This window comes from Chiloscyllium plagiosum, unplaced genomic scaffold (assembly GCF_037043375.1).
Source record: "Chiloscyllium plagiosum isolate Xiang-an unplaced genomic scaffold, Cpla_swu_hap1 HiC_scaffold_12, whole genome shotgun sequence".
Classification (NCBI taxonomy): domain Eukaryota; kingdom Metazoa; phylum Chordata; class Chondrichthyes; order Orectolobiformes; family Hemiscylliidae; genus Chiloscyllium; species Chiloscyllium plagiosum.
In genome coordinates, this window is record NW_028270150.1 from 93,991,551 (window position 1) to 94,016,330 (window position 24,780).

At 44.1% G+C, this 24,780-nt stretch overlaps 1 protein-coding gene across 1 annotated transcript; it reads left to right on the forward strand.

Annotated features, from left to right (window-relative positions):
- The first annotated feature begins 799 nt into the window (after positions 1-799).
- LOC148148584 (putative G protein-coupled receptor 139) lies at positions 800-17,897 on the forward strand. Its single transcript, XM_087992324.1, has 3 exons — positions 800-1,014; positions 9,071-9,381; positions 16,996-17,897. Exons 1-3 carry the CDS (start codon positions 800-802, stop codon positions 17,895-17,897), a joined length of 1,428 nt encoding a protein of 475 aa, XP_087848450.1.
- The last annotated feature ends 6,883 nt before the right edge of the window (positions 17,898-24,780 follow it).

Consider the following 24,780-nt stretch of genomic DNA (forward strand, 5'->3'; position numbering starts at 1 on the left):
AGCTGTACAAAGATCTTTTGCGGCCGCAGTTGAGGTATTGTGTACAGTTCTGGTCACCACATTACAGGAACGATGTGGAAACATTGGAAAGAGTGCAAAGTAAAGGTACCAGGACGTTGTCTAGCATGGAGGGAAGGCGTTGGAAAGAAGAAGGTTGAGGGTGATGTAATAGAGCCATACAAGATGATCAGAGGGTTCGAAAGATTGGACAGTGAGAGCCTTTTCTCTCGGATGGTGATGGCTTGCACAAGGGGACATAGCCTTCAGTTGATGGTGCTTGATATAGGACAGATGAGAGAGGTAGTTTTTTTACTCAGAGAGTAATAAGGATGTGGAATGGCCTGTCTACTGTAGTAGACCCGCCAACTTTAAGGATATTTAAATGATCATTAGTTCAACATGTGGCTCATAATGGAATAATGTAGGTTAGATGGGCTTCACATTGGTTTCACAGGTCGGCACAACTTCACGGACCGAAGGGCCTGTACTGTGCTGTAATGTTCTATGTTCTATGAATCATAACATACAGACAGATCATTGTTTATTTAGACAGAGCGAGGCATCCAGGGTTACAGCTACACAGGAGATATAGAAATCTTCATTAGATTTGAAGATAGAGAGGTCCATTTGGCAGTCTCAGAAGAGCAGGGAAGAAGGTGTGGCTCTGTCGTCTGCAGATACATCTGTCCATGACAGTATCAGGAAGAATGATCACCAAAAAGTCCCTTAAGGAGACAAAGTCCCAATTTCACATTGAGAATGACCTCCATCCTGTTGTGCGGCACTATCACTGCGCGAAATGAGACAGACTTCAAACAGATCGAGCAATTCAAGCATCGGCATCTATGATGTGATGTGGGCCATTAACAGTAGCACAATATGTGACCTCATGGCCCAGTATATCCCCCACTCAGCCATGACCCCATCAAGAGAGAAGATCAACCCTGGTTCAATGGAGAGTGCAGGGGAGCCACGAGCAACACCAGGCACAGCTGAAGATGAGGTGTCCACCTGGTGATGCCACCAAAATGGACTACTTGCATGCCAATCAGCACAAACAGCAAGTGATAGACAGAGCTAGGTGATCCCACAATCAATGTATCAGATCTAAGCTCTGCAGTCCTGCCATATCCAGTTGTGAATGGTGGTGGACAATTAAACAACTCACTGGAGAAACAGGCTTCACAAATATCCCCATCCTCAACGATGGAAGATTCCAGCACATCAGTGTAAAATATAAGGATGAAGCATTTGCAGGGATCTTCTGCCAGAAGTGCTGAGTGGATGATCCATCTCACCCTCCTCTAATAGGCCCCAGCATTACGGATACCAGTCTTCAGCCAATTCGATTCACTCCACATGATATCACAAAATGGTGGGAGACACTGGATACTGCAAAGGCTATGGGCCCTGACAACACTCCAGCAATAATACTGACGACATCTGATCCAGAACTTGCCGCGCCCCTCGCCAAGCTGTTCCAGTACAGTTACAAAACTCGCATTTACCCAACAACATGGAAAATTACCCAAGTATGTCCTGTACATATTTAACAGGGCAAATCCAACCCAGCCAATTACTGCCCCATCAGTCAATTCTTGACCACCAGTGAAGTGATGGAAGTTGACATCAGCAGTGGTATTGAGTAGCTCCTGATCAGCAATACCCTGGCCAGTTTGAGACCTGCCAGGACCACTCAGCTCCTGACCTCATTACAGCCTTGGTTCCAACATGGACAAAAGAGCTGAGTTCCAGAGGGGAGGGGAGAGTGTCAGCCTGTGACACCAAGGCCAATTGGACCAAGTGTGGCATCAAAATGTCCGAGCAAAACTGGAATCACTTGGGTACAAGCTCCCCGATGGTTGGATTCCGATCATACACAGAGGAAGATGGTTGTGATTGTGGAGGTCAGTCATCTCAGCTCCAGGACATCGCTGCAGGAGTTCCTTAGAGTAGTGTTATTGGCTCAAACATCTCCAGCTGCTTCATGATAAGGTCCCCATAAGAACCTTCCCACTGAGCTCACCACATAAGCACAGTGACTACAAGAGTAGGTCAGAGGCGAGCGAGGTGTACCAAAGTGAGTAAATCACCTCCTGACTCCCCAAAGCCTATCCACTATCTCCAAGGCATAAGTCAGGAGTGAGATGGAATACTCCCCACCCACCTGGATAGGTGCAGCCCCAACAATACTCAAGAAGCTGTACACCATCCAGGACAAAGCAGACCTCTTGATTAGCACCACATCCACTCCCTCCATCGCTAACGCCCAGTAGTAGCAGTGTGTAGTATCTACAAAATGCAAAGTAGAAAATCACCAAAGATCATCAGACAGCACCTTCCAAACCCACAACCACTTCCATCGAGAAGGACAAGAACAGCTATATTTAGGAACACACCACCTTCAAGTTCCCCACGAAGACCTTCACCATCCTGACATGGAAATACATCATGGTTCTTTGACTATCACTGGGTCAAAATCCTGGAATTCCCTCCCTAATGGCACTGTGGGTCAACCCACAGCAGGTGAACTGCCGCGGTTCAAGAAGGAACTCACCACCACCTTCTCAAGAGTAACTAGAGATGGACAATAGATACTGGCCAGCAAATGATGCCCAGATCCCATCCACAAATAAGTAATGTCCTCCACACATCTCTGTGCTGTCCACCATACAGATTCATCCCCTGCATTGTGTGATGCCTGTCACTCTGCACTCAAACTCAGATACACCTGACAGCCCACAAGTAAATGCAACGTGAATGAGGCTTTAGAATTTCACTCAGAGCCAGACGAAGCATCCTATGTCACTGAATGAAATGTGCGCATGCCCCTGACTGCAAACCAACCTGGAAGAAGCAGGTACAACATCATTGCAGCCAGAATGATGTGGTGAGGCTGGGGTTTGGTGATGCCCACACACACGGACAGAGTGTGGGAGAGGACAGTGTTGATGGAGCATGCAGTGAAATGGTGCTGATGGTGGAGATGGATGAAGACCTGGAGAAGCAAACAGTGAGCTCCTGCCTCCAGGTAACTGCCCAGGCTTTCCTGTTGGGAACTAGCACCATCTGGTTTCCATAGGAACTGAAGGAACGATTAGAATCTCCAGTGAAATGAGACAAGACCAGCTCCTAATGAGATAGAACGGCATGAAAATGAAGTGGTCACCCCTCACTCGTGAGATTCAGAATTCACTGTTTAAACCAGAAACGGGGAAATTGGAAATACTTTTCACAACTCAATCTGATGCTTTCATTCTTGCCACATTTCCCCAACTTTCTTGTTAGTGCTCACAGCACTCAAGGCAGCATAAAATTCAACTCTGTAAAAATTATTAACAATGTTCTTTTTAATCTACTTACAGGATTGATGATCCAACGGTGGCTCAGGCCTGAGTACTTTCAATGCTGGTCATCCTGTAGGATCCAGAGTAGATCCTGGATCTACTCCCTGAACCACGATCTGACCCCTGACCCCACTGCGTCCTGATCTCGACCTGGAATGGCATCGGCTACATGACCCCTAGGAGGCCCAACTCAGAGACTCTGAGATTTGGCGCCACCCTCTGCAGCTGGATCCCCAGCTTCCTGACCCACAGACCACAATCAGTGAAGATAGACAGCAGCACCTCCTCCACGATAACCCTCAACACTGGAGCCCCCCAAGGATGTGTTCTCAGCCCCTACTGTACTCCCTGTACACCCACGGCAGTATGGCTAAATTCCAGACAAACATCATCTCCACGTTTGCTGCAGACCCCACTGTGGGAGGATGGATATCAAACAACAGGAAGGAGATAGAGGGCTTGGTGCCATGGTGCAGTGAGAACACCCTCTCTCTCAGCATCAGCAAAACTGAAGAACTGATCATTGACGTCAGAAAGACAGGAGGAGAACATGCCTCCTTCTACATCAATGGAGCTGAGGCTGAGAGGGTGGAGAGTGTCAAGTTCCGAGGAGTGACAATAACCGCCAATCTGTCCTGGCCTTCCCACATAGCTGTGATGATCCAGAAGGTACAACAACGCATCCTCTTCCTCAGGCAGCTCTGGGAATTTGGCCTGTCCATAAGGTCCCTCACCAAACTCTCCAGATGCAACACAGAGAGCATCCTGTCCCTGTGTAACAACCGCTCTGCCCAGCACGGTAAGGAACTACAGGGGGTTGTGTGCACAGCCTAGACCATCACGGAAGCCAACCTTCCATCCATGGACTCCATTTACATGGCTCGTTGCCGGGGAATGGCTGCCAACATCTTTGAATACCCCTCCCATCCTGGTGATGATCTCCTACAACCTCGCCCGTCAGGCAGAAGGTACAGAAGCTTGAACACACCCACCAGCAGCTTCAGGAACAGCTTCTTCCCAGCCGTTATTAGACTGATGGATGGAATCTCTAACTTCAAATAACGCTGACATTGTTAATGTTGATCTTGCCTCGTGCACACCCTGTGGGATGTAATCTGTACGCCTCTGTTCAAGTCTCTACTCACCCTATGATCTGTATATCCCAGCTTACTGTGATCTACGGGCACTGCTTGTAAACAAAGCTTTTCACTGCACTGAGGGAAACGTGACAATCAATCAATCAATGTGTCTCCCTTCACCCTGAACCACAGCTTTTCAATATGCACCGCTGCTGTCAGTGCCTGAGACAACATGTCACTGACGCTGTGCTTACTTTAAACAAGGGGAGGCAGAGTGCCCCAACTGATTGACTGTGGGTTAAATATCCAGGGATTCCAGTCTGTTGGGGAGAACAGACAGGAATTTCAGGGAGGTGATGTAACTCTGATATTCACGGACGACTTCAGGGCAGTGCTGACAGATGATATAGGAGAATCAGGTTGAATCTATTCGAGTGGAAACTAGAAAGTCTAAGAAGAAAAAGTCACTGATAGGTGGAGTCTATATAATGCCATCACATTGGGTTGGGAAACAAACAAAGAAATATCTAATGCCTGTAAAAATGGTACAGCTATGATAGTGGGGAACTTTAATCTGCACGTAGATTGGTTGAACCAGCTCAGGAAGGGGAGCCGTGAGGAGGAGTTCGTTGAGCATATCTGAGCTAGTTTTCTTGAACAATATATAATGGAACTGACGAGGGAGTAAACTATCTTAGACCAGGTTCTGTGTGATGATACAGGGATAATTAATGACCTCACAGTTAGGGATCCTTTTGGAAGGTGCGATCACAGTATGGGTGTAGTTAGAATACAGATGGAGAGTGTGAAGACAAAATCCAAAACCAGGGTCCTGTGTTTGAACAAGGGGGACTGCAATAGAACGAGGGAGGGCCTGGCTGAAGCGGATTGGAAACAAAACTTTCGTGGTGGGTCAGTTGACAAGCATTGGAGGACTTCCACAGAAATCTTTCAAAGTGCGAAGGGAAACTGTATTCCAGTGAAAAGGAAGGACTGTAAGAAAAGGGGTAATCTGCCCAGGGTGTCTAAGGAAATAAGGGAAGCTATCAAAGTGAAAGAGGATGCATACAAAGTGGCTAAGAACAGCAGGAAACTAGAAGATTGGGAAAACTTTAAACGCCAACAGAAAGCCACAAAAAGAGCTGTTAAGAAAAGTACGATAGAACATGACAACAAACTGGTGCAGAATATAAAGGCAGGCAGCAAATGTTTACACAAATACATACAATGAAAAAAAGAGTGGCTTCAGTAAATGTTGGTCCTTCGGAGGATGAGAAGGGGCATTTAGTAATGGGACATGAGGAAATGGCTGAGGCATTGAACAGGTATTTTGTCTCAGATTTCACAGAGGAGGACACTAATAACAAGCCAGTAATTGACAAACAGACGAAGGTAGGTGCGGACCTGGAAACAATCATTATTAAGGAAGAGCTAGTTTTGAGTAAGTTAATGGAGCTAAGGATAGATAAGTCTCCTGGCCCTGCATCCCAGGGGAATAAAAAAGATGGCAGGAATAATAGCATGTGCACTGGCGGTAATTTTCCAAAATTCACTCGATTCTGAGGCAGTCCAAGTAGATTGGAAAACAGCAAATGTGACACCACTGTTGAAAAAGGGACATAAACAAAAGATGGGATATTATAGACTGGTGAGCTTCATCTCTGTAGTGGGGAAGATTCTTGAGTTCTTGTGAAGAGTAGGTCGTGCCTCACAAACCTTACTGAGAACTTTGAAAAGGTGACCAAACAGGTAGATGAGAGTAAACTGGTTGGTGTCGTGTATATGGATTTCAGCAAGGCGTTCGATAAGGTTCCCCACAGTAGGCTATTATACAAAATGCAGAGGAATTGGATTGTGGGAGATATAGCAGTTTGGATCCGTAATTGGCTTGCTGAAAGAAGACAGAGGGTGGGAGTTGATGGGAAATGTCCATTCTGGAGTCCAGTTACTAGTGGTGTAATGCAAGGTTCGGTGTTGGGTCCACTGCTGTTCATCATTTCTATAAATGACCTGGATGAGGGCACAGAAGGGTGGGTTAGTAAATTTGCAGACGACACGAAGGTCGGTGGAGTTGTGGATAGTGACGAAGGATGTTGTAGGTTACAGAGAGTCATAGATAAGCTGCAGAACTGGGCTGAGAGGTGGCAAATGGAGTTTAATGCAGACAAGTGTGAGGTGATTCACTTTGGTCAGAGTAACCGGATTGCAAAGTACTGAGCTAATGGTAAGACCTTTGGTCGTGTAGATGAGCAGAGAGATCTCGGTGTCCATGTACACAGATCCTTGAAAATTGCCACCAAGGTTGACAGGGTCGTTAAGAAGGCATACAGTGTTTTAGCTTTTATTAATAGAGGGATCAAGTTCCGGAACCAAGAGGTTAGGCTATAGACTGCACAAAACTCTGGTGCAGCCGCACTTGGGGTATTGTGTACAGCTCTGGTCACCGCATTATAAGAAGGATGTGGAAGTTTTGGAAAGGGTGTAGAGGAGATTTACTAGGATGTTGCCTGGTATGGAGGGAAGGTCTTACGAGGAAAGGCTGAGGGACTTGAGGCTGTTTTCGTTAGAGAGAAGAAGGTTGAGAGGTGACTTAATAGAGACATATAAGATAATCAGAGGGTTAGATAGGGTGGACAGGGAGAGCCTTATTCCAAGTTTGGTGATGGAGAGCATGAGGGGGCATAGCTTTAAATTGTGTGGTCATAGATATAGGACAGATGTCAGAGGTAGCTTCTTTACTCAGAGAGTAGTAAGGGTATGGAATGCTTTGCCTGCAACGGGAGTAGATTCGCCAACTTTAAGTGCATTTAAGTCATCATTGGACAAGCATATGAACGTACATGGAATAGTGTAGGTGGGATGGGCTTCAGATTGGTATGACAGGTCGGCGCAACATCAAGGACCGAAGTGCCTGTACTGTGCTGTCATGTTCTATGTTCTATGTCCATTATCAAGGAAGAAATAGCAGGGCATCTCAATACAAATTGTCCCATTGGACATATGCACCATGGATTCATGAAGGGCAGGTCTCCCTTGACAAATTGTTTGGAATTCGATGAAGACATTTCAAGCAAGGTGGACAACGGGGACCCAGTGGAGATGTTGTACCTAGATTTCCAAAAGGCCTTCAACAAGGTACTGCACAAAAGGCTGCTGCATGAGGTAAAGATTCATGGTGTTATGGTAGTGTATTAGCATGGACAGAGGATTGGTTGACTAACAGGAAGCAAAGATTGGGGATAAATGAGTGCGATTGTGGTTGGCAATCACTAAATAGTGATGTGTGTCAGGGATCGGTGTTGGGACAGCAATTATTTACAATTTATATTAATGATTTGGAGTTTGGGACCACGTGCAGGCTGTCAAAGTTTGCAGGTGACACCAAGATGAGTGGCAGAATGAAGTGTGCAGAGGACTGTGAAACTTTGCAGAGGAATATAGATACATTGAGTGAGTGGGCTGAGTGAGTGGGCAAAGATCTGCCAGATGGAATACAATGTTAATAAATGTGAAGTCATCCATTTTGGTCGGAGTAACAGTAAAACAGATTATTACTTGAACGGTAGAAAAGCTGCAGCTTGCTGCTATGCAGAGGGACCGGGGTGCCCTTGCGCATGAATCGCAGAGGGTTGGTCTGCAGGTACAACAAGTTATTAGGAAGGCAAATGGTATTTTGTCCTTTATTGCTGAAGGGATTGAGTTTAAAAGCAGAGAGGTAATGTTGCAGCTGTACAAGGTACTGGTGAGGCCACACCTGGAGTACGCTGTGCAGTTTTGTCTTGAGAACGAATGTGGAGGGGGTGCAGGGGAGGTTAACCAGGTTGATTCCAGGGTTGAAGGGGTTGGTTTATAAGGAAAGACTGAGTGGATTAGAATTATATTCATTGGGATTCAGAGGAGTGAGGGTGGAATCTTGTGGAAACATATCAGATTATGAAGGGAATACATCAGATAGAAGTAGAGAGGATGTTTCCACCAGAAGGTGAAAATAGGATGAGAGGACACAGCCTCAAGATTAGAGGGAGCAGATTTAGGACTGAACTGAGAAGGAACTTCTTCACTCAGAGGGTTGGTAATCTATGGAAGTCCTTGCCCAGGGATGTAGTTGATGCTAGTTCAGTAAATGTTTTTAAAGCAAAGGTAGATATTTTTGAAAAATAAAGGAATTAAGGGATACGGTGAGAGGGCGGGTAAATGGGGCCGAGTCCAGGAAAAGACCAGCCACGATCTTATTGAACTTTGGAGCAGGCTTGGAGGGCCGGACGGCCTACTCCTGCTCCTAGTCCTTATGTTCTTATGCCCTTATGATTGGCTGAATGACAGCAATTATTTCTCTCACATTTTTTTGAACAGAGATGCATTGTTTGTGATCACCCATTTCTTTGGAACCGCTTCAATATCTCCAGAGAATTGAAAGATTATGGTCAATGCCTTTATCTTTCCCTCTCTCAGTAACTCACATACGTGCAGTCCAAGGTGGGTACAAGTCCTATTCCATTGGGGGAATAGTGTACTGGATTGAAAGGGTTTAACTGAACTGGTTTGTTTAGTGTCTGTAATTAATGTCAAACTCCATGAATCATAGACGTCTCCCAGGAGGGTTTCCGTTGTCTATTAATTACAAATTCCTTACAATGTTCAAAGCTGTAGTATCAGTGACAGCATCACCTCCAGCATCACCCCCAGCATTAACAGGGTCTGGCAGCTCCAGAGACTGGGAGCTCGGGAGAAGAGAGATTCGAATCTGAGAACAATAGATTGGAATTTTACAACCATGGGTTGGAATCTGAACACAGAAGATCGGAATTTTACAACAATGGGCAGGAGTTTCTCAGCAACAATTGATTATATTTCTGCAAATTACCACTTGATGTCATTAATAACTCGGATCCGTTATATACTCCTGGTTATTCAGCGTATTTACTATCCCACCCTTGTTATTGTTGGTGTTCCTGGTAAGTCTCTCACCTGCTATTAACGCTAAAAGTAATCATTAACTGCATCGCTTTTCCTGCCAGTTTTTCTGTCTCCTTGCTGCTGTTCTTGTTCAGCACATGCCCACCCATTAAATCTGTAAATCATATTTCATTCTATTAATGTTCTTGACATTAATCCCTGTCCATTGACTCGAACCCCATCCTTGGCCAAATGATGAGGATCAGTGAGATTGTCCAGAATCTTACCAATCCATTTACAGTCAAAGAGTTAGAGAGCTGTACAGCATGGAAACAGACTCTTCAGTCCAACTCGTCCATGCCGATCAGATATCCCAAACTAATCTAATCCCATTTGCCAGCACCTGGCCCATATCCTTCTAAACCCTTCGTACTCATACACCAATCCAAATTGTATAACAGCCTCCACCACTTCCTTTAACAGCTCATTCCATACATGTAACACCCTCTGCGCAAAAAGGTAGCCCCTTAGGTTCCTTTTAAATTTTCCCTCTCTCTCCCTAAAACTGTGCCATCCAGTTCTGGACTCCCCCACACCAGGTTAAAGGCATTGTCTTTCTGCCCTATCCATACTGCTTATGATTTTATAAACCACTATATGTTCACCCTCAGTCTCCAACACTGCTGGGAAAACAGCCCCAGCCTATTCAGACACTCCTGATAGCTCAAATCCTCCTACCCTGGCAACATTGGTGGGCGGCACGGTGGCACAGTGGTTAGCACTGCTGCCTCACAGCGCCAGAGACCCGGGTTCAATTCCCGCCTCAGGCGACCGACTGTGTGGAGTTTGCACATTCTCCCCGTGTCTGCGTGGGTTTCCTCCGGGTGCTCCGGTTTCCTCCCACACTCCAAAAATGTGCAGGTTAGGTGAATTGGCCACGCTAAATTGCCTGTAGTGTTCGGTGCAGGGGTAAATGGGTCTGGGTGGGTGCGCTTCGGCGGGTCGGTGTGGACTTGTTGGGCCGAAGGGCCTGTTTCCACACTGTAAGTAATCTAATCTAATCTAATCTAATCTAATCCCTATAAAGTTTTTCTGAACTCTTTCTGGTTTCACAGCCCCCTTCCGATTGAAGGGGATTGAACCCAAGCTTTGTCAAACTCATGCTCTTTCCTGGCACTGATTTTTGTGGCCCCCAATTCCACAATGTGTCTTATCACAGGGACCTTTTCAGTCAACTCACCTTCGCAGTTCCTCATCCTGACCAACATACCCACCCACCCCCTTTTCTGCTACATCAGGAGTAAACAAGTCTGCTCTCTGAAGACTGGCAGCCAAAAATAACAGAGTTGTTGGCAAACTGGACACTTTTAGATTGTGTCTTGCAGTGTTTCTCAAAACTGTTGCTCAATTACGATTAACTTACCTGGACAATGCCAGTTCCTGGATTTCTTATGTGTTTCATTGCTTATGCGCCAATCTATTCCCAAGCTCCAAGTGACCCATGGTCCCTCTTTTGTCCAAATTGCCCAGTCTATCCAAACCAATGTCTGACAAAATCCAAAACCAGGCTAGGGTCTCTGTGCCATAACTGTTGGCTGTGAGAGAATGTTCCTGTATTTGTACTGGAGAAGGTCTACTCCCCCACAAGCTTAGTCAATGACCTGCTCAATCCCACCTGCAATACACCTTCCTCTACACCACCCCCTGTAGGTAACCACACCAAGGAGTCAGCACTGTTCATGGTAGGGCCGTGGGAAGAGTTAGCGAACACAGACACCAAGGGGTGCAGGCACATAGCACCATGAGTGTAGTATCACAGGTAGACAGGGTGGTGAAGAAGGCATTTAGCAAACTTGTCCAAAACCAGAGGGTATAAGTTATAGGTGAGAAAGATAAGATTTAAACTGGACCAGAGGAGGAACTTTATCACTCAAAGTATAGTGTTTCTATGGAGAGAGCTACCAGAGGAAGTGGTAGTGTTTGGGACACTGACAACATTTAAATCAATTTGAAACAGGTATATGGATAGGAAAGGTTTAAAGGGATATGGGACAAATACAGGAAAATAGGACTAATTCAGCTCAGGAAACATGGACCAGTTGGACAGAAAGCTCTGTTTGTGTGCTCTGTGACTCTATGACTCAATGGCCCATCGCTGAGGACACATGACAGAAGGATTGGCAGGAGAGAACATCAGTCAGAGGCCAATCCCTCATTATAGACCACACTACATGCCCAACCGCTTTCATCTCTCACGGCAACTGTGGGTGTTTTAAACTGTTCCCAGCCTGGCTAAGCCCTCTGTGCAGATACCAACATCAGTGAGAATGCAGAGACCACCCGAGGCTACAGATACGGTACAGTCCAAACAGTACCTTCGACTGTTTGAGAGTGTCCACTGTCAGTACCCGATGGTGGGCTTACAGAACTCTGTCCAGTCACTAACAACGCTATTGCTGGGCTCAGTGACCATGTGTAAACCCAGATAATAAGTATTCTTCTGAACAAGATGCGTTGTCTCAAACATTGGCCATGCATGCTATCATTTCACTGCCTGACAATGCAACCTGATTTCCTGTACAATTTTCCTCACTTATTTCCCTGAATCATGTTATCAAAGTTTGAAATCTTGCCCTATATCCCAGAATGTGCCTCAGCAGATCCAGTGGAACAATAGGGGAGCACTGATGTTTATAACCCTGTAGTCTGTAAACTACCTATTAAACACAACCCTGATTAAAGTCCATCGGAACATTGTCACAATCCTCAATGATATGGAGTAACCTGTTATTTTTCCCATTCAATATGATCCTGTTAGTTTATTTACTTCTCAATCTACTGAGGAAATCCCTGTTTCATCCTCAGGTGTTCCTTTTGCTCCAAACCTGATGTACAACTTCCCTGGTTTACAATGCGGTGCCAATTGTGATTATGTTATCATTGAATTTGCAGTGGACTCATTTCTAATCAAAGTTTTGTCATAATTGAATTCTGTGCGACCTGTTAGTGCTGAGGGAATCTATCAGCCAGTCAAACACTTAACCACCAACACCATCCCCTCACCCCCCCTCCCCCCCCACCCGGTGTGGAGTAAAATACCACAGATTCTGCCAATCTGATATAAAAACACTGCTCAAAGTACTCAACAGATCAGGCAGCATCTATGGAGAGTGGGACAGTCAGGAATTCAGGTTAGAGATCTGGAGTCAGAACTGGGAGTGGTCAGAGCAATTTATTTAAATTAGGCAGGGAAATGAGGTGGCTGGGGAGAACATGGAAAGGTCTGTACTTGGGTGGAAGACAGGAGAGATTAAAGGACAAAAAGAATTGTTATGAAAAGCACAATGGTAAAGAGAGAAAAGATATATATCTTGAAGTATAAATGCATAATCATCACTCTGTCACAACAAACGAATGAGTTCGAATTTTTGATCTGAACTTGTTGAACTCAGTGTTAAATGTAAACATTCTCCCATTTTTTGGGAAGCATATTTGATGATGATGTTTGGATTTCATATTATAATTTTTACTCCTTCACTTGTCCTGGTACAATCCCATTTTGCTTTTCGTTTTCATCCCTTCTCCCATCTAATGTCTCCTGTCTCCTGGGTTACCACAGATCTTTTCATTTGTTGTTCCTTCCTTTCCATGACTGGTTTAAATCCTGTTTCAGTACATTTCCCGTTCTGACAAAGGGTTAGCAGCCTGAAATGTTAACTCTGTCTCCTCACAGGCACTGCCAGAGCTGCTGAGAATTTCCAGCATTCCCTGTTTGCTTTCTATCATCTTATCTTTTCCTTCTTGCCCTTACTGTAAAGATTTTAATCTGACTGAAACTGATATAATTTCTGAACTTTGATGTCATGTAATTGCAAGCCTTAGGTCAGTTACAATAGCACACCAGGTTGGGAGAGCTCATCGAAAGGGACTTACAATTGGATTGGCTCCACAACCACTTGAGAATAATTAGTGTTTTCATAAGTTTCACAGACTTGAGTACATTTCCCACAATAAACATAAAGTTTTGATACTGAGCAAAGGCATTTGTCGCATTCACAATGGAACACCCATCCTCAAGCTGCAGCCCTGAAGCTTGTCTCTTAACTGGAACCGATCAGTGCCTTTCCCTGAGTGTCTTATAAACCTTTACTTTATCCACAGTTTGACACTTGGTTCTGTGTTATATTGAGTAAAGCTCTGTATCTACTCAGTCAGTTGATGAATTTGTTACTTAATTGTCCTTTCCGTGATAGCTTGTGGGTGGCACGGTGGCACAGTGGTTAGCACTGCTGCCTCACAGCGCCAGAGACCCCGGGTTCAATTCCCGCCTCAGGCGACTCTCTGTGTGGAGTTTGCACGTTCTCCACGTGTCTGCGTGGGTTTCCTCTGGGTGCTCCGGTTTCCTCCCTCAGTCCAAAGATGTGCAGGTCAGGTGAATTGGCCATGCTAAATTGCCCGTAGTGTTAGGTAAGGGGTAAATGTAGGGTTATGGGTGGGTTACACTTCGGTGGGTCGGTGTGGACTTGTTGGACCGAAGGGCCTGTTTCCACACTGTAATGTAATCGAATCTACTCTGGTTTTGAAATTCATTTCTCCTTGCTGTTTATTTATTAAAATGACCAATTAGTGAGACTACAATGCACTTGTCCCTCTTCATGACTATTTTGCCTGTTCCAGTCTGCGGGTGTCACTAGTTAATATGCAAATCCACACTCAATAAACTTTGAAATAAAGGATCTTTACATCCTCTGAATTAAACTTTTCCATCATCTTACTGCATCACATGACTTGCACAAAATTGTAACTCAGTCGAGCCTATCCATCTCACTTCTCTGGCTATATTACATATAGATACAATTTTATAATGAACAATATGATTACCACATTCTGACAGTGGTGTAATAAAAATACATTCTACACTGAGGTATAGTGACTTATGACCAGTTGAGATGTTTTCCAATCCAAGACTCTTTGAAAGTCTCACCATTCACCACAGAGCTGAGAAATCATTCCCAGATTTACATTGAGGTCACTCAAAACTGTTCCTGAGATTTCAGAGAAATGGACCATTCTGCCAATATTAATGGAAAGTTATAAAATGAATGAACGAATGCAAAATACTGCAGGGGCTGGAAATCTGAAATAAGAACAGAAAAGGCTGGGAGTGCTGTTGGAACAGCATTAACCTGAAATGTTCACTTATCTCTCCATAAGTTTAACCTGATCCAACAGAGTAATGGAATCTTGTTGTAAGTTTGGATCACGAGGTATCCTGTGAAAGAGAACGAGTTGAGCTAATGGTTTTTATTTCTGAAATATGTTAAATTTTCAGGTCCCATTTCTAATAAGTAATCAACTTGAAAGTTGATGGAGAAGGAACATTGGTCCGGTTGTACTGAGACAGTGAGGAGGGACTTGAATGATTATTGAAATTGAATGAATGTCGGGGGAATGGGGAAGGGCAAGTGGTCGGCACTGTGTCAAAACGTGTGGACAGCCGATGCAGATACGATGGGCTGAATGGCTTCCTTCTGACAACTGGGTGATTATTAAACTTGATCTCCATTTTCCTTTCCTGGGTATGCAGACTGCATGCTGGATTGTGCTTCAGTAGAAGTTCTCCAGTGCTCACCAGGATGTAACACAAGAAACACTTAAGCCACTATATAGTAATGGACCTGAAAATACCTTGTCAGTGGTTAATAGCTCCAATACTAGCCATATCCTGAGTTGGACTTGCAACCACCTATTAATATTTGGATTTAAACAGGTAAATCTCAAAGAGTAGAACAAATCAAATCCAAATAATTATCGCCCCATCAGTCTAATCGCAATTAACAGCAACGTTGTGGAAGGTGTCATCAAGAGTGCTACAGAGCTGCACTCACTCAGCAATAACTTGTTCACTGGTGTTCAGTTGCCCAGCACCAGACCTCATAAAAAATATTATCCAAAGAAGGACAAAAGAGCTGAACTCCTAAGGTGAGTTGAGGTGAGGTGACACCAAACCAGCAATTGCCCAAGTCTGACCTGAAGGAAACCTAAAATAATGAGAAATGGGATGAACCTCTCATTGTTTGGAGTCATTCCTGGCACATTGGAGGATGGGTGTGGTTGTTGGAAGTCAGTCACCTCAGCTCCAGGACATCGCTGCAGGAGTTCCTCAGGGAAGTGTCCTCGGTCCAGTTATCTTCAGCTGCTTCATCATGGACAATCCCTCCATCATAAGGTCAGAATTCAGGATGTTTGTTGATTGTTTGCAATGTTTAGTCCCATTCCTGACTCATCAGACACGATCGAAGAATTTGGTGCTGGAAAAGCATAACTGGTCAGGCAGCATCTGTGGAGCGAGAATCGATGTTTCGGGCATAAGCCCATCATCAGAATTCCTGAAACGTAGATTCTCCTGCTTCTCGGATGCAGCCTGACCGGCTGTGCTTTTCCAGCACCACACTCTTTGATTCTGATCTCCAACATCTGTCAGATACTATGTCCATATATAACAACATTTGTACAATATTCCAGCCTGAGCTGACAAGTGACAGTTGCTCCACACAAATATCAGGTATCTCCAAAAAGAGAGATTGTAACTATTTTTCATGACATCAATGCATTCCCTAGTGTCAGCATCCTGGGGGAGGGACGAGGGGTTGCAATAGACCATTGTCTGAGCTGGACCAGTAATATAAATACCGGTGTTACAAGACTATCTCAGAGACTGGTGATTCTTTAATATATACTCACCTCCTGACTCCCCCAAATCTGACCACTATCTACAAAGGGCAAGTCATGAGTGTCTGGGTGACGTCTGCTCCAACAACTCTCAAGAAACTTGATAATAAAGCAGTGCCCTTGACTGGCACCACATCCACAAACACTGCCAGTTTCCACCCTCACTGCACCCCAGCAGCAATGTGTGGCATGTGGAAGATGTGTAAGAGCCCTTTGATAGAATTTTCCAAAGTAGCAACCTCTACCATCTTAAATGAATAGACAATCAGCTGTACATGGAAACTACCTCTGAGTAGGTATCAGAGGATAACATCGACTGAGCTACCCTCACATTAATCCACCTTCATTGGATAATGATCAGGAGCAGAATATGTGTGCTGATATCCAGCATGGTCACTAGATACTAAAGAATCTAGTGGGATGATCTGTCCACACTAATTCTGAATGACTCTGTAAAGATGAAGAACAGGACATTTCCACCACCCCAATACAGGGTCACTGATATCTGTTCTACTTCAGAAACTAAAGCATATATCTCATGGTCTTTGTGATATTTCCTGCATTCCCTTGTTTACTGAAGAAGGGCTCATGCCCGAAACATCAATTCTCTTGCTCTTTGGATGCTACCTGACCTGCTGTGCTTTTCCAGCAACACATTTTCAGCTTCCCTTGTTTACAGTTTAATAACCTGTCAGCATAGTGTCAATCTTCACATCATCTCTCAAACTGCATTTCTTCATTTTTCTGTTTCAACCCAAACATGAGTTCCTAAATAATGGCTGACTTTTTTGGATCCAGCAGGTTACATGACAATGCGTATAAATACATCATTACATTTTCACTAACAGGGGCACACAAAGAAATCACATGATGTACTCTGTGTAATTGGTAACTATTCTACCAGCTTGATTAATTTTCCTGTTTATTTTCCTTCCTCACAGCAAACATCATAACAATTATAATTCTGTTGCAAGGAAAGTGTGGTCTTTCAAAATGTATTACTCAATACCTGGTGGCGATGTCAACAGCAGACAAACTAGTTATTATCCTCGATCTGCTATTGAGACACATTCCAATCATATATAAGAGAGAGTTTCATTTCCTACAGTCCATCCCCATCTGTAATATCCCCGCTGTCTTCCTTTTTACAGCCACTGACTGTTCTGTCTGGTTTATTGTCACTTTTACCTTTGATCGATATGTGGCCATTTGCTGCCCAAATCTGCAAATAAAAGTTTGTACTGAGAAGACAGCAGCTGTGGTTCTGGGAACAGTGACTGTGCTGAGTGGTTTGAAGAACATTTTCTGGTACTTTATGTTCACATCTCAGTATTTGCTCAGGAATCAGCCCTGGTTTTGTTCAGTACCAACTGATATTCTGTCATCTCCAGTTTGGGGAACAATCGAGTGCCTTCATTATATCCTGAACCCAGCACTGCCTTTTGTTCTCATTCTGCTGCTCAATGCTTTAAGTGTCAGGCACATTTTAGTGGCCAGCAGAGCCCGCAGGAGACTTCGGGCTTACAGCAGTGGGGAGAATCCCAGTGACCCAGAAATGGGGACTCGAAGGAAGTCCATCATTTTATTGTTTGTTATCTCAGGGAATTTCATCCTGTTATGGTCAGTGTTCATGCTATACTCTCTATGGAAACGCATGAGTCAGATGGGGTATCGGGCCATACATCTACATTATTTTGTCCGAGATATCGGATTCCTTCTCCAGCTCCTAAGTTGCTGCACAAACACTTGTATATATGTCGTGACCCAGACTAAATTCAGGAAACAGCTGAAGAACATGGTAAAATACCCTCTTACCCGAATGGGAAAGCTCATTAAATTATGAGATGGATTGAAGAATTCAGTTTCAGAATCAATCCAATCCCCTCTCTGTGGGGTCAGTGACACAGACACAGTGAAGGGAGTCTGCTCTCTCCAATCTTTGTGACACAGACTGAGTATGTTCAGTTGGCAGGCCTGATGATCTACTACAGACACAGTGTGATTGGTCTGTTATCTCTGGGTCAATGATATAGAGACAGTGCGGTCAGTCTACTCTACTCAATGTACATGACACCGATACAGTTGGGACAATCTGTCCTCTCTAGTGTCTACGACAAAGAGACAATGAGTTTGGTTTGCACTCTCACTGGGATAGATGTGAACACACTAATATGAATGAGGAGCAGGTCAGTTTGCATTTGAGTCTGATCTGCCATAGTTCTTGGTTGATCTTCCTGAAGCCTTAATCCACTTTTCCACCTACCTTCTATCCCACTGAATCCCTCATTAGTGATGAGTCCACATATCTCTTCCATACAAGCCATCAGTGAGCCTTCGTCCATTGTTATCAGAAAGATCCTTCTACAAACTATTGTACAGTGAGGTGAAATATGTGTGGTATGTGTTGCCACAAATACTTTTTCAGTTTTAAAGGGAGTTTGCAGAGTTTGGATGAGTTCAATTTGTTTGAACTCAATTATACATGAGGCTAGACAGGGACACTGAAATAGTGGACAATATCTGATTGTGTTAAATTTCATTCAGGAAAGCATTTGACAACAAAACTCGATTGAAAGAACGTGCAAGAGACAAAACTGTTTTAAGACCATGAGACATCGGAGCAGAATTTAGGCCATTCAGCCCAATGAGTCTGGTCCACCATTGAATTATGGCTGATACGTTTCTCAACTCCATTCTCCCATTTTCTCCCTGTAATCCTTGATCCTTTTGATACTCAAGAACCTGTCGACCTCAGTCTTAAATATATTCAATGATGTGGCCTCCACAGCCTTCTGTAGTAATGAATTCCATAGATTCACCACTGTCTGGGCTAAAGAAGATTCTCATTATCACCGTTCTAAAAGGTCTCCCCTTTACTCTAAGGCTTTACCCTGGGTCCTCATCTCTCCTGCCAATGGAAACATCTTCCCAATATCTACTCTGTCCAGACCATTCATTGTTCTGTATGTTTCAATCAGATCCCCCCTCATCCTTCTAACCTCCATCAAATATAGACCCAGAGTCCTTAAATGTTCCTCATATGTTAAGCTTTTCTTTCCTGGTAATTTTTTAAAAATTTCATTTCAATTACTCTGCTGTCCTGCGTGTTTTGCATTTCTTTGCACTCTATGCTGTCTGTGTATGATCATGTAGTTTGTGCTGTCCATGTTGCACCTTGGTCCTGGAGGAACTCTGTCTCCTTTTTCCTGTATCGGTTGTATATGGTAGAAAAGCTACTCTTGATTCTTGAATCTTGACCCCTTTAAATATTCTTGTGAATCTTCTCTGAACACACTCCAAGGACAGTACATTCTTCCTGAGATATGGGCTCCAAAACTGCACACAATACTCCAAAAGTGTTCGGACCAGAGCCGTATAGAGACTTAAAGAGCCTCAGAAGTACACTCCTGCTTTAATGCTCTTGTCTTCACAGGATAAAAGCCATTCCTGCACTTGCCTTCCCAACTACTGACTCAAACTGCAAGTTTACCTGGAGAGAATCCTGAATTAAAACTCCTAAGTCTCTTTGCACTCCAGACTTCTGAACTTTCTCCCCATTTAGAAAATACCCCATGCCTCTATTCTTCCTACCAAAGTGCATGACCTCACACTTTCCCACATTGTGCTCCATCTGCCACTTCTTTGACAACTCTCCTACTCTGTCCAAATCTTGCAGCCTGCCCTCCTCCTCAATACTGCCTGTCACTCTACCTATCTTTGTATAAGTTGGAAACTTAGCTGGAATGCCCCCAGTTCCTTCATTGAGATCATTAATGTACAAAGTGAAAAGTTGGGGTCCCAACACTGAACCTTGCAGAATACCTGTTGTCACCGGCTGCCATCCTGTGAAGGACCCTTTTACCCCCCTCTGCTTTTTGCCAGACAGCCAGACTTCTATCCATGCTCGCACCTGGCCTCTAACACCATGGGCCCTGACCTTACTCAGTAGCCTCCTTTGTAGCACCTTGTCAAATGCCTTCTTGAAATCCAGGTAGACAACATCCATTGTCTCTCCTTGGTCTAATCTGTTCGTTACTTCCTCAAAGAATTCTATAGATTTGACCTTCCCTTGATGAGACCATGCTAACTCCACTCTATTTTACCAGACACTTCCAAGTATTCAGAACTCTCAGCCTTCACAATGGATCCAAGGATCTTATCCACAACCAAGGCTCGGCTAATTGGTCCGTCATTTTCCATAATTTGCCTGACTCCTTCTAAATATTTAATATATTTTATACATAATCACATATTTAATCTTCTCCCTCCTTATTTCTTTTTTTTTGTTGCCCTCTGTCTTTGTAAATTCCCAGTCCTCTGGTTTCCCACTGCCCTTTGCCACATTACATGCTTTTGCTTTTATGCTATCCCAGACTTCCCTAGTCAGCCATGGTTGCCTCATCCTCCCTATACCATGCTTCCTTTTCCCTCGGGATGAATCTCTGCTGTGTCTCCTGAATTCCTCTCAGAAGCCCCTGCCATTGCTGTTCCACTGTCTTTCCTGCTCGGCTCCTCTCCCAGTCAATTCTATCCAGCTCCTCCCTCATGCCTCTGTACTTTCCTTTATTCAGCTGTAATACCGTTATCCCTGATTTTATCTTCTCCATTTCAAATTGCAGAGTAAATTCAATCATATTATGATCACAGCCTCCGAAGGATTCCTTCACCTTAAGCTCTCTCAGCAAGTTTGCCTCATTGCACAACACAAAATCTAGAATTGCCTGTTCCCCTATGGGCTCCACCACAAACTGCTCTAAATGGCCATTTCTTAGACATTCCACAAATTCCTTTTCTTGCAATCTACTACCAACCTGATTTTCTCAATCCACCTACATAATAAAATCTCCCATGATCACTGCAACTTTGCCTTTCCAACACATCTTTTCTATCTCCTGGTGTGTCTTGTACCCCAGCTCCTGAGGATTGTTTGGAGGCCTGGACATAACTCCAAATATGTCTTTTTCAAATTTGCAGTTCCACAATTCTACCCACACAGATTCTACACCATCTGACCTGACTTTGTTTCTTACTATTGAGTTAATTTCATTTTATACTGATAAGGCATCACCACTCCCTCGGCCCACCTGGCTTGTTTTTGATAGGATGTATATCATTGAACATTCATCTCCCAAACCTGAACCCCTTGCAGCCAAGTCTCTGTGACACCCACCATGTCATACCTGCCAATTTTGATCTGCGTCACAATCTCATTTCCTTTATTCCTTATCCTGTGTGCATTCAATATGACACCTTCAGTCCTGAACTGAGTGTCTTCTCATTGCCATTCACTTGTCCAGTTATCCTTGTCATCAATACAAGACAGGCATCAAACTGGGTCTGAAACCTAACTCCTGGATATAAAACCACTTCCTTCCTTGAGACAGAATACCTCAAGTGCTCAGATTGACAAAAGCCCCTGACTCCTGTCTTTGAAAGTTGCTCAACCCAAAAAAGGCATCCCTCTGATCAAGCAAAACCCAACCTGGGCCAGGAGCACACTCCAACTTCCCCCAGGATATTGAGAGCTCTCACAATGTGGTGCTTGAACCCTTGTTTTGTAGTTAATTTGGCCCTGTGCTCAATGTTAATTAAAACTTACTGTTTGACACCAACCTGCTCATGATGTGTTAATGGTTATTTTAATTGGCTTTCCCATCTGCATCAATTGCCTTTGTTTAAAGCCTGTTGTTCTATCTCAGAATGACAGGCCTCTAAGCATTGCTGTATCCATTGCTTTAATTCTCAAGGGCAGTTTTAGCTGACAAAAGACTGGAGACGTCTTCTCTCTTCGACATGAACAGCCTTTTCACTAAAGCAAAACATTATTAATATTTATGTGTAAAATTATTAAAAATCCAGCCTTTATTCAGTGATAATTTTGAATCTTTTTCTTCATCAATTCCAGCATAATGTAAATGTTTCTAATGCAGTTGCTTTGTTGCAACCCACCCACTGGTGAGGGACCGTTCTGGGAATATGTGCGGCTGTGTGACTGTCCAAGATAACTTTGTTTTTGTGGACGGTTTTGGAAAGATTTGGCCTCTTTCCCTTCAGTAAGATTAACAAATGTGTATGTTTGTAAAACTTCTCTAAAAACAACCGATTAAATACATTTTTACACTAAATTCTATAACTCCAATTACTTACAATCTTCTCGATATACAATGGCCCTGAGAACTGTTTCCTAACTGGAGCCAAAGTCTCTTCTAATAAACAGGGTGGGGCTCATTGCCTCTCAGTGATTATTTACACATCAGAAGGATGTATTGTCCATTGTAACAGAGACTGTCAGAAGGATCTGATCTCTTGTTCGACTCCTCCCAGATCCTCCCACCATGTCATGGTCACTGTGGATTGTCCTTTTACACTCAATCAACATTAACCATTTCAGACCCACGTGCAGCATTTCATCTATTGTTATCACATGGACTGAAGTACAGTGAAATGTCTTGTTTAGCGGGCAGTAGAGATGCAACATAACATACAGACAGATCATTGGTTATTGAGGTGGAGCAAGGCATGCCGGGTTACAGCTGCAAAGGAGATACACAAATGCAAGATCAGCACGAGATTTGAAGTTAAAGAGGTCCATTCAGCAGTTGAAGAACAGCAGGGAAGAAGCTGTGGCTGTGTGTGATGATGTTTCTACATCTCCTGCCTGATGGAAGAGGTTGGAAGAGAGTCTGATCAGGTGGGAGGAGTATTTGATGGTGTTCCCTGTCTTTCAGCAGCAACGTGAACTACAGATGGTTTCAATTGATGGAAGGTTGGCTTGTGTCATGGTCTGTTCTGTGTTCATAACTTTCTGTCGTTTTTTTACGGTCCTGGGCAGAGCTGTTCCCGTACCTAGCTGTGATGTACCCAGATAGAGTGCTTCATGTGGTGCAGCTATAAACATTGGTGAGAGTCCTTATGAATGTGCTGAATTTGCTTAGCCTCCTGAGGAAGAAGAGTCATTGTTGTGAGCTCCATGACATCCTCTCTACATCTCTATTCAATCCTCTCCATTCCTTCATTCAGTCCTCCGTACACCTCCATGCAGTCCTCCGTACACTTCTATGCAGTCCCTAAGACTCCTCCATGCTGTCCTCTATAGACCTCCATACAGTCCCCAAGACACCTTCTTGCAGTCTCCCATGATTTGGAGATGCCGGTGTTGGACTGGGGTGTACAAAGTCAAAGTCACACAATACGAGGTTATAGTCTAACCGGTTTATTTGGAAGCAGTAGCTTTTGGAACTCTGCTCTGGAATAAGAATTTAAGACACAGAATTTATAGCAAAAGTTTACAGTGTGACAGAACTGAAATCATGTATTGAAAAGAACCTGGATTGTTTGTTCAGTCTCTCATCTGTTAGAATGACCATGTTGGATTCAGTTTTCTCATATGTAAATCACAAAACCTTTTTTAAAAGTCACATTCTCAAGGAAGAAGGAGCAGTGCTATGAAAGCTAGTGCTTCCAAATAAACCTGTTGGACGATAACCTGGTGTGGAGTGATTTTTTAAATAATTTTATTCAATCTCCCATTAACCTCCATGCAGTGGAGGCAAAGAGGTGATGGTCTTCTAATATTATTAGGAGACCATCGATCCAATAACTCAGCCATGCTCTGGGGAACAACTGCCACGACAGATCGTGGAATTTGTATATTGTTTAAAAAAATCTGCAAAATGAATCTGGTTCATTAATTTCCGATAAGGACGGAAATCTGCTGTCCTCACCTGGTCTGTCCTACATGTGACTCCAGACACACAGCAGTGTGAGTGATTCTCAATTGCCCCTGATCTGGCCTGGCAAGCCATTCAGTTGTACCAGTCATTACAAAGTCTCAAATAAATGAAATTGGACAGATCACCTGGCACCGACCTTGGCACCCGAATATGTAGAAACAGCCCTGTCGATTCTGCAAAGTCCTCCTTACTAAAATCTGTGGACTGATGCCAAAATTGTGAGAGGGGTCTCACAGACTAGTCCGACATAGTCATACCCACTGAATCCTCCCTGACATTCTATGTCCCAGTCAGCACCATCACCATCCCTGGATATGTCCTGACAGACCCAGCAGAGGAGGCAGCACAGTGGGGATACAGTCGGGAGGGAGTTACCCTGTGAGTCCTCAACATTGACTGTGGACCCCATGACGTCTCATGGCTTGAGGTTAAACATGAACAAGGAAAGCTCCTGCTGATTACTATGTACCGTCCTCCCTCAGCTGATGAATCAGTTCTCCTCCATGTTGAACAACACTTGGAGGAACCACTGAAGGTGACAAGGACACAACATGTACCCTGGGGGTGGGGGGGGGGGGGGGAGGGATTTCAATGTTCACCATAGAGAGTGTCTCGGCAGCAGTACGACTGATTGAGCTGGTCGGGTCAGAAAGGACAGAGCTGTTAGACTGAGTCTGCGGCAGGTGGTGAGGGAACCAAGAGGAAAAACCATACTCGACCCCTTCATTGCCAATCTGACAGCTACAGATGCTTCTATCCATGGCAGTATCAGGAAGCATGATCACTGTACAGTCCTTAAAGAGACAAAGTCCTGTCTTCATATTGAGAATCATCTCCATTGTGTTGTGTGGTACGAATGTGTGTGACAAATGAGACAGACCTCAAACAGATCCAACAACTCAAGACTTGACATCCATGATGTGATGTGGGCCATTAACAGCAGCACAATCCATGACCTCATGGCCCAGCGCATCCCCCCCTCAAACATGACCA